Raw genomic sequence first — 15967 nt, 5'->3', positions numbered from 1 at the left:
ATTAAAATACCAAGCTGTACTGGTAAACCATCTTCTGTCCATGCAAGGTTTTAGTAGATTTTTTTTCCTTCATTCCTAATATTTTTTCTTCATTTTTTCCACACAAATAATTAGTTCTTATGCGTCCATTTTGTCTTACAGTAAATACATATTAGGTCCTTATGTTTGAATTTGATCTTGACTAGCTTATCTAAGTTCTAAAATAATTTTTTTTTTTTTTCCCTCCTCACCTTGTACATTTTAATGTCTACTATTTACCGTCTAGTGTTAGATAAACATAAACTGGTTCCCTGACAATTGGCAAAGATGCATCTACCAAACAACACCTTTCAAGAAACTTGGAAAGAAAATTTCATCTTCTTCAATTTGACAATGATAGTTAATACATACAAGTGGTATACATTACAGAGTCTTGTGGATCTATAATTTTTTTTTTTGAAGCTTAACTACTTAAGTACACCTAGTATAAATACATGGGAAAAACTCTCATATTCATCTAATATCTTTGGAAGAGAAGCTGATAAAATTAATGACGAGAATTCTGTTTTTATCCATGAGTGTACATTCTCATCTTTTCTGGAAGTTGAATGCTCTTATTGAGAAGGCAAAGATGAATCCAAAGAGAACAGTTATCCCAAATATGACGATTGCAACGACTCCGACTAAGTCGTGTCTGAATCCAAAATAACTCCTCAGAAAGTCTTCCACAGTTTCGCCGGAGTCTAGCTTGTCTGTGTAGTCTCCAAACTGTGAAGCAGCCAGTCCATACAAAGTCCAAGAGATGGGGCATATCCAATAGTACCATCTCCACCACACAGGGATTCTCTGCCATTAGAAATACCTTGTTAGTGTTGAATTATAATTTCATTTCAACTGAAAAATGATACAAAGTAGTGTTGATTCTTACTGGTCGTGGAACGATAAATCCCGAGAAAAGGTTCCATATAGCATAGAAGGCAGAAGAAACTATGGCAGCAATGTTGTGGTTGGGAGTAACAGCTACGGTCATCATTCCATAGAATGTGAAGTATAGGAAGGTAAAGTACATGAAAAAGAGATACCAAAAGAGCTTGCTAATTGTCCAGTCAAATCCTATCATGGCATATACTATGATTCCATAGATGGCAGTCTGAATGAGAATGTGTGGCAACTCAATCACAACCTGCAAAACAGTTGGATTTGGTGTGAACCTTTGTGACAGAATTTTGTAATTATAAGAACCTCTACTAACACATTCCTTTAAGATATGTTAAGTTCATTCTACATGACAATATATTCTTAGATTGTCATCATTACCATAAAGAATTTTTTATATTTCCGTAAAGGAAATGTTTGGCTTTATAATTCCCATTGCTCTCGTCCATTGTCTGGTTTGTGGTCCTCGCCATAATATATTCACGATAAATTCACAGTTTGTTCCAATGCATTATCACTCTCTTATTTGATCCTGATTGAACATTGGCACATTTATTATTCCCCAATAACCAATTACTTTCATTGAATACTGCATGTTTCATTCCATCATTAATAAATCTGTTCTCTTCCTTACAAGTTTTCACCGGCAATTGTTGAATGTTGAATTGTTTCCATAAGAAGACTATGCAGATGACCAAATTATTTACTTAAGAAAGGCCAATATTGAAGATTAATTCAAGTAATTACCTGTCCGAAGGCATATGGCAAAGCTGAAAACATTCCGGCTGCTCTTTCTCTGTAAAAGACTGTTCTCTCAATAGCCACAACTGGCTGCACAGATGTGGCATTTTGTACCCCAATGAAGAGAACAGCAGCATACATAGAACCCATCGCATTAAATAGATCCTGCTTCCTAATCCTTCATTTTGTGGAAATGTTTACCCATTAAGGGGACTGAATAATAAAAACCAATGCTAAAACACCATTTCACAGTACAGTAGATTTTTCTATGGTTACCTTTTGGAGCCAATATCCCAAAATATCGTCCCAAACATCAGAGCTATGAAAGTTGTGAATAAGAGCCTTACTGCAGTGTACGGAGGGTTTCGCCAATATGACCAGTGCTGTTTCCATAGGCAAGCCTTCCACTGAGTGAAGAAAGACTGCGAGTATTGAGTAGGGAAGTATAGATCTTTTGAACCAGGGAGAGGTCTGCTAAGTTCTTTAATCAATGCTTTGTTCCTCCTGAATCATTTATTTAAGAGTATTAACATCTATGGTACAAGACTAGCATTCAACAAGGTATTATACAATAAGATGTTAGAACCCTTAAAAATTTTGAACTGTAAGATTATGCAATATCAATAGCTGTTAAGTAAATGTTGGAGCAATGCTCATGAGGTTTACAAAGAGTTTGATGTTACCCAACCTATACAGTTCTGAGTTCTTGTAGATTTCAGTGAAATTAACCCCAAGAACAGCTTCTTGTGCTGCTGAAGTCACCTCCAACATCCACGTTGCTGGATTATAACCATCTTTGATTTTACTGACTCCATCGATCTCCTTTGGGACACAATGCACATTTATGTCAGTACCATCTAGAAATTGCGGAAACCTGTATAATGTCATCAAGTCAAATGCCTCACCCCAAAGTACTTAATTAGATGACAAGAATGGCGGCCTAACGGTCCAACATATATCTCTTCTCCTCCTCGTTTCATAAGAAATAGCTGTAATATTACGTTGAAGTATTTAATTTGTGTAGAATAGAAGAAAAGCAAGAAAATATTGCTAATTCCATTTACCCTTGAAAAATTTAACCAAACCTCATCAAATGCGTCAAATATATCGATGCTTGGCTGGTGGATGGTGCACACTACTGTTCGTCCAGTGTCTACTGTGTTCCTCACTGTCCTCATCACTATTGCTGCTGCCCTAGCATCAAGCCCAGAGGTTGGCTCATCCATGAATATTATAGATGGGTTGGCAACAAGCTCTACGGCGATGGTGAGCCTCTTGCGCTGCTCCGTTGAGAGACCACTAACACCAGGCAATCCAACTAGTGCTTCCCTCAATGAAGTCAGCTCCACAAGCTCCATGACCTCTTCAATGAACATCTGCAATCCATTTTTAAGAACTGCAGTTCAGGTTTTTATGTGTTGAAATGAGCTGCCTTAACAAGATAGGCTTTGACTGCGTTAACTTAGAAAAAAAAAAAAAAAAAACTGCAATTCAGGCAATGTCATGTGCATGTGAAAGGGGAATGGATTTTTACTCTTTCGAACCAATGGCCAATTTCTTTTCATTGAATGAAGTATGGAGCTAAAAGACCTAGGATGCTCTCACCTTTCTAGTTTCCGAGTCAACTTCAGGAGATAACCGAAGCCAGGCAGAAAACAGCAAGGACTCATAGACTGTAACATACGGAGAGTGGATGTCGGTTTGCTCACAATAGCCTGATATGCGAGCAAATGTTTCTTGCTTCTTTGGGTAACCGGATATCATGATGCTTCCCTCAATGTATCCGCCTGTTTTTCTTCCAGCTAACACATCCATCAGAGTGGTCTTGCCAGCACCACTAATACCCATTAAAGCTGTAAGGACACCAGGCCTGAACGCACCACTTACGCCCCTCAAGAGTTCTAGCCTGTCCTCACTAACACCTTGTACTTTCATTTCCTGCAAGCACAGTAATAAATGCAGAATCCACACCCCGGAATTATTCCGCAGACTAGTACATAATTTGATATTCAATGAGTACTCAAATGTTGTCAACAAAGTTAACAATGTCCATAACAGCATAATACCAGATAACAAGCCAAGAATTCTGCATATTAATTACTTACACAGGAAAAAACTATTTAATTATTGATAAATTTGAAACTGCATGCTCTCAAAAATAATTCACAGATTTGTTGCATGTTTAGTGTGATTTGCATATTTTCAAAAAGATGGTGGTGTATAACTCATGATTTTCTTTTGAAAATTGAACTATGTCTTGGAAGGTCCTCCATTTCTACCATTTGTTTGTGCCTTAATTAATGGAAGCTTCAAGATACCTCTGGCATGTCTACAGCATATCTGATTTCATCAAAGGAGATGGAAAGGGGCTCAAAAGGAAGGACCATTCCCCGTTTCCTATTGCGGATAGCTTCGTTAATTGAGCCTACTATTGAATAAAATGATCTGGAAGATACACTTCTTTGGCTTTCAGCTCTTTCTGCATGACATCAACTAAGTTATAGCTAATACAGTGATAGACAAGTTAAAAATAAAGCATGTGAGAATTATGGCTCACCAGAAGAGCTCTTTCCTTGTGATGACAGCTCAATGATTTCTCCAGTTTTGTTTGCAATCTTCTCATTCAAGATTTCTTCAGATATAATGGCCTGAGGCTTGCCAAGTGCTGCAGAAAATCAACCCAATGTCAGAACTCGGAATGATACTCCCAGTTTTGGGAATTCTGGAAAGAGCTGCAAGTCTACTCACGATCGAGATAAGAGAGAGCCACTGTGAAAAGGAAATTGAATATGAAAATATAGCCAATCAAAGCTCCTACTCCAAGCCAATACCAATGTGCCTGTGGGAAAACCCCACGAGATTTCAATACTTGTACTCCTAATGGCTCGGTTGAATTAGGAGGAACCTACAACAAATCATTTCAAAATCTGAGCAAAGTTTTGTAAAATCTTTACGCAATCCTTATTAAGCCATTTTTTGGTTAAAACTTTCACCCACATTCAAGAAAATATGCTTACATGTCTCCAACTATTGCCAAGGAATTCATTCACAGCAATAGCATTCTGCCCGTACATCATAGGGGAGATCCAATAACCCCACTTCCACCATGCTTTCACATCAACTGGAAAAAAAGAAAAAACAAAGCTTTTTTCAGTTTAATCTGAACTATATTAGCACAAGGAACTAAAGAAAAAACAGCCTATTTAAAATTTATGTGCATAAAAGGATTGCTGTAGCCAATCCTAAACAGTTTGGGAAAAGGCTTTGTTAATGCTATTATAAATTTACAATCAGTGTACCTCTTGACAAAATAAATCCACCCATAACCAAAACTGCGAGTAATGCGAATGAACCAAATGTGTTTGCCACAATAATGTTCCTTCCTAATGCCCCCATGAATCGGAAAAGGCCAGATGCCATTTGGTTAATACATAGGAGTAGAATAAATTGTTTGAGAAACCTGCCATTGATAATGCTCATCAAACTATCAAACCAATAAATTGAAACCAAGGTATAATATTATATGTCATCTAATCTTTTTACCTTTTGATGTTTGGATCAAATCCTATGACATAATAAGTCATTACCACCCAAATGGCAACTTCTATAAATGCTATTGGGATCTTGAGGATCCAAGTGGGCAGGGAGTATGCCCATGACGGATAGAAGAGAAGATCCCTTTGCTTGTAAAACACAGGAAGCTTCATGATCGTCATGGCAAGCTCTGAGAATCCATTGAACATTATCATAATGAGTATGAAAAACAAAGCACCCATAAATACCCCACCATCTGTTACAGTGTCTCGGTGCATTTCGGTTCGCATGAATAAGGTCATCGTTATGAAAGCCATAAGAATGAGCTGGAATAAAGATAAGAAATTTTATGCAACAATTAGGTTCACTGCATTCAAGTAATTTGACAACTCAACATGTAGTTTAACTTCATTTGAGCAATTAACTAATAAACTAAGCTTTTTTTGGTATATTGTTCAATCAGTAGTCCAATATAGTTGAAAAGAATGTGCGATATGATGAGCATATCAAACTTGTCAACTCACTTGGGTCATCTTGAATACGTAGACAAATGAGTTCCTCTTCATAAGCAGCAGTTCTCTTGATATGCAGGCTTTTAGAAGTTCCTTTTTGGCAACACCGTACTTCTTAGTAGTTAAAGCAGCAGCATGGCTTTTGGCCTTGTCAAAAGGAATGGCAAGCTCATCACCTAGATTTCGACCAATGTGAAATGACTGAAATGCTTCTGCAAATTCCTTGACAGTAATGAAAGTGCAAGGCTCGTCTCTGCGAGCCCAGTACTGCTCTTGATCTTTCCTCGACGTCACCTACCAGGATACACCTAAAGAGATTACAAATGAGAAAGGAAGGGTATTTCAAAGATGAAGGCGTAAATTTTTACCTCCTGTAAGAAGTCGGCAACTCCTTTTCTCTCAGGGCATTTGAAGCCCATGTATTCAAAGAACTCAAGCACATTTTCACGGGGTCCTTGATACACTATTTGTCCATCTGAGAGAAGAATTATGTCATCAAAAAGGTCATAAGTTTCTGGTGCTGGTTGGAGGAGAGAGATGACACAAGTTCCCTTGAGAACATGAATTGATTGCCTGAGTGAATTCACTATCTGGAAAGTTGTTGAGCTGTCCAAACCAGTTGATACCTCATCCATGAAAAGTGCTCTTGCGGGTCCGACAAGCATCTCCCCTAAATTGATCAAAAAATATACAAGAATTAATGCAACAATAAAATAGGAAGAGAGAGAGAGAGAGAGAGAGAGAGAGAGAGAGAGAGAACTTCTTTCAGTATTCAGGGAACAACTGTTCATCCAACATTCATAAGACTCCGGAAACAAATAAAATATGAGAGAGAGAGAGACAGGAGATGAGATGATTAATTAAACGTAAACAATTTCTGCTCTGGGAAATACCTGTTGTGACTCGTTTTTTTTGTCCGCCAGAGATACCGCGCACCATTTCATCCCCCACCATGGTATCAGCACAAACTTCAAGTCCCAAAATCTTCATGTATTATGAAAACAAACAAAGATCATTTGGATTTCTTCATATATATATATATATATATATATATATATATATTTATATTTGGATCTGAAAACATTTTTGTAAGCTTAGATGAATCACAAGGTGGTACCTTGAGTATATAATCAGTAACTACACTAGTCTCTTGCCCTTCTAGTGCTGCTGCCTGTAGTATCAGAAGCATTTAAGTGCTTATAGATAATGAATTATAAAAATGCTTTGTTTTTCACAAAAATATGAACTATTGCGGGCATAACATGGAATAGAAAATTCACAAAAAAGAAGAAGAAAAAGGTGCCATTTCCTCACCTTCATGTAGACATCAATATCAGGATCTGGCTTAATGTTTGCTGCTTTCTCTCTTCTCGACAACTCTGCCAACATCTCTGCAAATTTTACCAAATCGAAATAATTGATTCAAACCCAATTGAATTCTTCAGACTCAGAGCAATCTACAAAATAAGGCAGCTCAACTGACCATAACCGGGTCCAACCCCTTGGCATCTAGCTGAGAATGCTAATGTTTCTCTTACTGTCATCTCTCCTATATGAAGATCATATTGACTAATATAAGCTGACGTCCTCTGAGGAACAAACTCAGTCATGCCGTGGCCATTGTACGTAACTCTACCAGAAAACTGAAATTTCATGAACACCCATTATCAGATGAGAATGCGAAATCTATCCACAAAGAAAAGTTAGTACAATCACTAACTTGATTCTCTTACTTCCAGATCTGAACTCAGTTTTCCAGCTAAAGCCAGGAGCAGTGTGGTCTTTCCGGAGCTTGGAGGGCCTAAAAGCAGAGTCATTCTTCGAAAACCCGGATCCACGAAGTTAGGAATACACTGTTCGAAGAATTTATTGTGTATAGTAATGGAAGCCTTCTCACCTGCCAGGTTTGATGATTCCACTAACATCGTGAAGGATTGGAAATGGCTTCTTTCTGTTGGGAAGAATGTGAAGAAAATTCAAGAATCCCTTTAGAGAGGGGGAGAGAGACATACACACGCAGAGGCACAGTGAGTTTGATTCACAGATAAACAGATGAAAACATAATCCAGTAAGAACTATGTACATATGAACTTTAAAACGAACTACCTCTAGCATATTAACAGAGAAGTTGAACACTGTAGGTAGCGCTCTGCCTCCAACATAGGCTGCTGCATCAACACTTAAATGCTCGAATCGGACTTCAATGGTGGGGAGATCAAGTCCAACTCTGTGTTTACATTTTAGAGAGAGAGAGAGAGAGAGAGAGAGAGAGAGAGAGAGAGAGAGAGAGAGAGAGAGAGGAAAATTGAACAATAATGCGTCATAAGAACAGGGTTTGAATTGCAGAAATAGGAACTCCAGAAGAAATCTTTTGATCAAACATGATAAAAACATTGCAAGAACATCATCTAAACGCCGACAAAACTGAAGATTTTCGTAAACCCAGATCATTTTACAAGCTAGAGAACAAAACAATGCATTTTTTTTTTTGGATTACCGTTCAATGCGGTCTTTGAGCTTCAACAAGAACTTCTCATTATCTTCCTCTGCAATTTTCAAAAGCCTCTCCAGCAAGTTCTTTTTCTCCGGCAATCCAAGATTCTTTATATCAATTTCTCGTGCTTTGCCTTCTTCTTCAGTCAGTATACCTCGCCTGATACGCAGATAAGTTGGGAGTTTCTCAATGGCAGCCCATTTCAGGGCTTCTTCATCATCTTCTTCGCGAGAAGACTTGGAAAAAACTTCTCTGGTGCTGTTCCTCCATATGTTGGAACTGCTCGAACGCGCACTGCCGACTCTGTAAATGTCACCACCACTCTCCATTGAACCAACCCCTAGTGCTGCAGAGAATTCAAGACGCCTCAACAACAAATTAAACCCAGAAGAAACTCTCAAGTTCTCTTTTAAGCTGCATGCAAAGTTAGAAACAAGCTTATTTTGGTGAATTTTATGGCTGAAGAAGCTCAAGTTCAGAGATGGGGTAGGGTATCTTCTGCTCTCCCTGACCCACCGCGCCTCTCTCTCAATCACACCCCGCCATTTGATCCTGGAATTTAAGTACGAAAAGAATCCACTAGGACTGAAATCAACGCTGAAATGAGATCATCCTCCCAATGCTATTATTGTGTTTCGTTGATGAATGATGATGCAGAGTTACCGTGAAAATTATGTTATGAAAAAGAATAAAAATTAATGACTGTTACCCTTCATTTTCCACCATTAAATTAATGTGCTATCCTTATTATCTTACAAAAGGAAAAATTGTATAAGGACCTCTCCCTCTACATATCCTTGTGTCCGTTTCCTAAATTATATATTTACTGAAAATAAGTCTCTCTTTGATATTTATGAATGTAAAATCAATTTAAGGCATGTTTAACATTAAAAAAACAGACACACAAACATATAAAGGGAGATGTTATACTCGGTGCCCGTCCCTCCAATGTGGCCTTACGCCAGTCTGCTGGATGCATGACGCGTGGCTCATGTTGGAAAATAATCACGTGAAGCCAACGCGGTTAATCCAAAACACCGACGCCGATAGTGCACAACAAGGCCATCAGAATATTCCTACAATTCCCAACCTCCACCACCCAGTGCAAGAACACGTCAGCCGCTATAACTTCGCTGGTGGCTCCATCTTCGTCATGAAGGCCTCGACGAAGTTAGCAATCTCAATGCCGTGGTCCAACTCCGACGACACGACGTTGGGTATGGAACTTAACCTCATGTTCGACGATGGTGGCAGTGTATGTAATAACCCGAGGAATTAATCAGGGTCCCATCGACGAACACAGGGGATTCGTCGACAAGGATACATGAGGACCTCATTGACGAGAAGATACTGAGTGAGGGTTTAAGGCAGACTGAAACTCATCGACGAAGGTGCAGGTTCGTCGACGAACTTTCTACAAGACTCGTCGACGAAGCCGACCTTATAAATAGTTGAAACATGGATTTTTCAGTAGTAAATCTCGCGAGAAATTTTCTTTCTCTCTCTAAAACATCTTCCTCTCCTCTCTTTGATCCTGACTCCATTTCTCGCCGAATTGAAGATCTGAGGCCACCACGATGCTCTTGACGAAGTTCTCTGCAAGTCTGCCGGAGCTGATCGTTAGTGGAGATGGTTTGAAATTCATCCCACTATCAGGGTAAGGTATTTTATCCAGTTTTTACCTTTCCCACAGTTATAGGAAATGTAGTATGCAATGAAATACTAATATTTTGTTCTGGGGGATGATGTTTTCAGGATGTTGAACAAGGAACCCTGCGAGTATAGGGCCAGAGTATAGTAGAGGTTTTTTTAGAGTTTAGGTAAGGGAAATATGCTATACTAGAAATTTTGTTATATATTTCAGAAGATTATGAATGTGTATTTATAAGCATGTAGATTAGATTATTTTTCCAGAATAGCATGAATATTATTTTTACAGCAGAATTACAGAAATTGAGCATGAGATTTTGATTTCCCAAATGTGTGGCATGAGTTTATTACAGTATAGTATGTAGATTTTAAAGTATTACAGATATTCAGTTATACAGATTATAGTAATGAATGAGACTTACAGTAATTCTCAGAATAACATGATTTTTAAACCATAACACTCAGACAAAAATTACGGACATATCTTTCAGACAGATATGATATTACAGAAATTATAGACAAATATTTTAGAAAGATAATACAAAAATTGCAAACAGATATACAGATATTTCAGACATATGTTACAGAAATTACAGACAGATATTATAGAAAGGTATCACAGTTATTATAGACAGATATTTCAGATATTTTAAATAGATATTACAGATAATTCAGATAGATATTTCAGATATTACAGCTCAGATTTATAGTGTTATGGTTGTTTTGAAATCATGTTAAAAGCAGTAAGATGATTATATATTTATATATGTATACAATATTACACAGTTTCAGACCCTTGTGGATATTAAAGACAGAGATATACAGCAGAGCACGGTACCATTGCTATTTCAGACACGTGCAACCATATGACTTAGATAGTATGTGGATTCCGTCTAACCGTGCGAGAAGAGATTGCAGTCTTCCCAACATGCTTGGTTGAGGTAGCCGGTTAGATGATGATAGAGGTTAGAGATGGCCCTGAGTGATTGCAGTGGGCTAGATTTACACAGATTGACTTGCCTGGTAGGCCAACCAGAGTAAGTCCAGGCCATGGGCCGCACAACTCTATCATGAGGGGACATATCATGATATATAGATCCCAGGGTATAGCAGAAGTTCCTATGTACAGATATATCACACAGCAGCAGTTTATACTATTATATTAGCGCTACCTTCAGATTGCAAACTCAGATACACAACTATGTTTTAAATTATATTCTATATATTCAGTACAACTTATCAGCTTACTCAGATTACAGTATTAGTATTATTTTAGTATTTCAAATGTGTAACTCAGCCGCCACACACTAATAATAGCATATTTCCTTTTACTGAACGTTGTCTCATCCCAGTAACTTACTATTTTTCAGGAGATCCAACTAGGCGAGCAGATCAGGCTCGCGGATAGAGATTAGCTTGTACTGGCCATACAGGAAAGGGTAGGCATTTTGAGATACCCGAGTTTTGGGATAGTTTTCAGATTATAGTGACGTTATTGGGTATTTTTGTATTGTAAATATATTACAGAACAGGGTAGTTATCTGGTATTGTATATAGTAGCTCCTAGTTTTTATATACCGCTGCTTAGATATGTATGGTGCCTAGAGTTTCTTCAGTGCTCCTTTGAGCTTAAGAAATTATCAGTAGTATTACATACAAAGAATATTTGTGTATATGAATATAAAATATATATATATATATATATATATTAAAGAAATAGAAGATTGTTACAGTTTGGTATCAGAGCCTAGGTTGTTAGGTTCTATAAACTCTAGAATGTAGCAGATACAATACCAGAAAATAAGAAAGAATTTGAGGTTTGTTCTGTGGTCTAAATATAGGATTTTTATGGTGGTTTCTGTGTTTTTCTTGGGATGACGATTTCAGGAAAATCATAGTAAACTATCGACGAGTCGTGTGTTTGGGTCGCAGGATTGGATTTTGGGGTAAGAACAGGGGAGTTGCTAATAGAGAAACTGAGATTTTAGTTGAATAGGATAAATTAGATCTGTGCAGGAAATAGGATTTTGAAATAGCTTTCTTTGTATTTTCAAGATGGATCCAGGTAGTAGTGGCACCGATGCTGGAGGTGACAGACTAGGACCCTCCAGTATAGGAGGTGGAGATACAGATGCCGTTTTACTTAGCGTCACCCAACAAGTGATGGCTGAGATGATCAGGAGTCGAGGAGAGCATGACTACACGATCGATTAGTTTACGCGGATGAAGCCTCCTTCTTTTGTTGGAGGACCCGACCCGATAGTAGCTGAGAATTGGGTTCAGGATGTTGAGGAGATTTTAGCAGTACTAGCATGTACAGACGAGCAGAAGATGGCATTTTTGTCGTTTAAATTGATAGGAGAAGCAAAGCGCTGGTGGAGATCAGCGCGGATTATTAAAGAGTAGAGGTTAGATCTAGTGCCAGTGTCATGGAGTTGGTTCAAGGAATTATTCTTTGAGCAATATTTCCCTACTATCGTTTGGAGCGCAAAGGTAGCAGAATTTCTGCATCTGACTCAGGGGTTGATGACAATGACACAGTATGCTGCGTGATTTCTTGAGTTGTACCATTTCACCCCACATTGGGCACCAGACAAGGAAAAAAAGGTAAGGAAATTTGAAAAAGGTCTGAAGCAGAGTTTATCTGAGCAAGTTATTGGCTTTCGGGCTCAGACGTTTGTAGAGGTGGTGGATAGAGCTGCTATTGTTGAGAGTGGTATGCAGAGAGGTGTTGTAGCTCAGGGTCAGAGGAAAAGCTCCACGCCTTAGGATTTACAGGCGAGCTCTAGCCGAGGGCCGTGGAAAGGGGATCGATATGGAGGCAGTTAGGGACGGATGATGGGCCGTGGTGGACCTCAGGGTGGATAGGATGTTCCTACCTGTCCTAGATGTGGCCGTAGACATCCAGGTGAATGCAGAATGAGTGAGGACGTCTGCTACCAATGCGGGAGAACCGGACACCGATCTTGGTCATGTCAGGGATTGCCAGCTGAGGCACCAGCACCCAGACAGTTTCGGGGTGGTTATCAGGCGCCCTGTGGAGGACAATAGAGAAATACGGCATAAGCGAGAGTGTACGCATTGACGCCGGGTGATTCCGATGCAGCTGGAGACGTAGTTACAGGTACCCTTAATGCTTTCTCATATACAACTATTGTTTTATTTGATATATATGCCACCCACTCTTTTATTTCATTGGTATGTAAAATTAATGGGGTATGAGGCACAATTGTTAGATATTGGGTTAGCTGTAGCTACGCCGACTAGGTCAGTGGTGAGATGTAGGAGGGTACTCAGGGACTTTCCAGCGACTATCCAGGGAAAGATGTTACCAGCTGATTTGGTGGTATTAGATATGTAGGGGTTTGACATAATTCTAGGTTTGGATTGGTTAGCAGTCAATCATGCTAGTATTGACTGTCATTTGAAAGAAGTGATTTTTATACCTCCAGGTGAGCGAGAATACAGATTTCTTGGTTCGCAGGTACGTTCTTCACCACAACTTTTATTGGCCATTCAGGTGAGAAAACTGATTCAGAAGCCTGCCATGGATTTTTCGCCTACATTAAGGAATTTCCAAAAGAAGAATTGAAACAAACTGATATCCATGTGGTTAGAGAATTTTCAGATGTATTTCCAGAAGAATTACCTGGCTTGCCACCAGACCGTGAAATTGAGTTTACTGTGGATCTTCTACCGGGGTCAGCGCCACTTTCTAAAGCTCTTTATCGGATGGCCCTAGTCGAGTTAAAAGAATTGAAGGATTAGTTGCAAGAATTGTTAGATAAAGGATTCATCAGGCCTGGCGTGTTGCCTTGGGGAGTGTCAGTTTTATTTGTGAAGAAGAAAGATAGGACTATGAGGATGTGTATAGATTGTAGGGAGATAAATAAATTGACAATTAAGAATAAATATCCTCTTCCTAAGATCGACGATTTGTTTGATCAGCTCCAGGGGACCCAGGACTATTGTAAAATCGATATGCGGTCAGGTTATCATCAAGTAAGAGTGAGAGCAGAGGACATTTCGAAGACGGCGTTTCGGATGAGATATGGGCATTACGAGTTCTTGGTGATGCCATTTGGGTTGACTAATGCACCAGTGGTATTCATGGATTTAATGAACTGAGTATTCCATCAGTATTTGGACTAGTTTGTGGTTGTATTCATTGATAATATACTGGTCTACTCGAGAAGTTTTGAGGTGCATGAGCATCATTTGAGGCTGGTATTGCAGACATTGAGAGAGAGGAAGCTGTATGCAAAATTTAAGAAATGTGAATTCTAGCTGAGGCATGTTTCTTTTCTTGGCCATGTAATCTCTGAGACAGGTGTATCTGTTGACCCAAGTAAAATAGAGGCAGTAGTGAATTGGGTAAGGCCAGGAAATGTTTAAGAGGTTAGGAGTTTTCTGAGTTTAGTAGGTTATTATCGGCGTTTTGTGGATGGTTTCTCCAGTTTGTCAGGTCTGTTGACCCGAATCACGAGGAAAAAGTGAGGTTTGAATGGATTGATGACTATGAGCAGAGCTTTCAGGAGTTGAAACAGAGGTTGGTTACAACCCCGGTGTTGGCTATCCCATCGGGGGTGGATGAGTTTGTGATATATAGTGATGCGTCCTTGAAGGGACTCAGGTGCGTACTGATGTAGTACGGTAGGGTCATTGCATATGCTTCTAGACCGCTTAAAGAATATGAGAAAAACTATCCTGTGCATGATCTAGAGTTGGCCGCGGTGGTGTAAGCTCTTAAAATCTAGAGGCATTATCTGTATGGTGGAAAATGTGAGATCTTCATGGATCACAAGAGCGTGAAATACTTCTTTACTCATAAAGAATTGAACACGAGGTAAAGAAGGTGGCTAGAACTTATTAAAGATTATGACTGCACTATTAGTTACCACCTAAGGAAAGCAAATGTGGTAGCAGATGCTCTAAGCAGGAAATCAGTAGGACTAGGACTGGCAGCTATGGAGGTTCAGCATCCGATCCTGATGGATTTGGAGATACTTAGCATAGAGTTAGTAGAGGATAGTCCTCAGGAATTTGTTGCTAGCTTGGTTGTATAGCCTACATTATACGAGAAAATTAAAGCAGCTTAGGGAGATGACGCAGAATTGGTAGAGGTAATGACTAGAGTGTGGGATAGTCAGGGAGAGGAGTTTAGCATCTCAGATAACGGAGCCCTGCGGTTTCGTACTAGACTATGTGTTCCTGCAGATACTGAGATTAGGAGAACTATATTGGAGGAGGGTCACAGATCACTATACACAGTCCATCCCGACAGTACTAAAATGTATTGGGATCTACAAGAGTACTTTTGGTGGAGTGGAATGAAGAGGGAGATAGCCGAGTTTGTACAGCAGTGCTTGACGTGCCAGTAGGTTAAGGCTAAGCACTAGAGACCAGCAGGACATATGCAGCCACTCTTCATTCCAGAGTGGAAGGTTTCCATGGATTTTGTTACGGGGTTACCACCAGTGTGGCAAGGATTGAATGCAATTTGGGTGGTTGTTGATCGTCTGACGAAGACTGGCCATTTCATCCCTATTAAAGTCGGTTATTCCATGGATAGACTAGCAGAAATATATGTTCAGAAGATAGTTCGTGTCCATGGTGTACTGGTATCCATAGTCTCGGATTGAGATCCTCGGTTCACTTTATGATTTTGGAAAAGTTTTTAGGGGGCTATAGGTACACAGATAGCATTTAGCATGGCTTTTCACCCCCAAATAGATGGAAAGACTGAGAGGATGATCCATACATTATAAGATATGCTTCAGGCGTGCGTGCTAGATTTTGGGGGTAGCTGGACCTAGTTTATGTCGTTGGTTGAATTTGCTTACAATAACAACTATCAGGCTAGTATTGGCATGACACCATACGAGGCATTATATGGTAGGAGGTGTCGTTCACCTATTTTCTTGGATGAGGTAGGCGAGATGCGAGTTTTGGATCCTGAGATTGTTCAGCAAGCATATGAAAAGGTCCGACTAATTAAAGAAAGAATTAGTACTGCACAGAGTCGGCAAAAAAGCTACACAAACACTCACCGTCGAGAATTAGAGTTTGATGTGAGAGACTCGAATATTCTTAAAAGTAGCTCCTTTGAGAGGAGTTATGA

General features: G+C 39.3%; 1 protein-coding gene across 1 annotated transcript; it reads right to left on the bottom strand.

Moving 5' to 3' along the window:
• Positions 1 to 338: 338 nt before the first annotated feature.
• On the bottom strand, positions 339 to 8821 carry LOC131152373 (pleiotropic drug resistance protein 1-like). Its single transcript, XM_058104220.1, has 24 exons — positions 8200 to 8821; positions 7809 to 7929; positions 7600 to 7688; positions 7436 to 7520; positions 7186 to 7345; positions 7017 to 7093; positions 6820 to 6873; positions 6596 to 6686; positions 6071 to 6372; positions 5715 to 5996; positions 5200 to 5516; positions 4956 to 5116; positions 4674 to 4777; positions 4405 to 4561; positions 4214 to 4321; positions 3975 to 4135; positions 3262 to 3594; positions 2742 to 3032; positions 2562 to 2645; positions 2345 to 2478; positions 1933 to 2160; positions 1663 to 1834; positions 908 to 1162; positions 339 to 825 (listed from the first exon to the last, which is right to left on the bottom strand). Exons 1-24 carry the CDS (start codon positions 8523 to 8525, stop codon positions 568 to 570), a joined length of 4350 nt encoding a protein of 1449 aa, XP_057960203.1. The 5' UTR covers positions 8526 to 8821; the 3' UTR covers positions 339 to 567.
• Between the last annotated feature and the right edge of the window lie 7146 nt (positions 8822 to 15967).

The sequence above is a fragment of the Malania oleifera genome, chromosome 3 (genome assembly GCF_029873635.1).
Source record: "Malania oleifera isolate guangnan ecotype guangnan chromosome 3, ASM2987363v1, whole genome shotgun sequence".
Lineage (NCBI taxonomy): Eukaryota > Viridiplantae > Streptophyta > Magnoliopsida > Santalales > Ximeniaceae > Malania > Malania oleifera.
Note: the sequence above shows the minus strand (reverse complement) of the source record. Positions and strands in the feature narration are given on the sequence as shown.

What these genes read in the sequence shown, in the direction of transcription:
- LOC131152373 (XM_058104220.1), bottom strand. Translation starts at nt 8,525, where the DNA reads ATGGAGAGTGGTGGTGACATTTACAGAGTCGGCAGTGCGCGTTCGAGC. An exon ending in TTGCCGACTTCTTACAGGAG is followed by an intron (nt 5,997 to 6,070) that starts GTAAAAATTTAC and finishes GTATCCTGGTAG; the next exon opens with GTGACGTCGAGGAAAGATCA. An exon ending in GATTTATCGTTCCACGACCA is followed by an intron (nt 826 to 907) that starts GTAAGAATCAAC and finishes TTCTAATGGCAG; the next exon opens with AGAATCCCTGTGTGGTGGAG.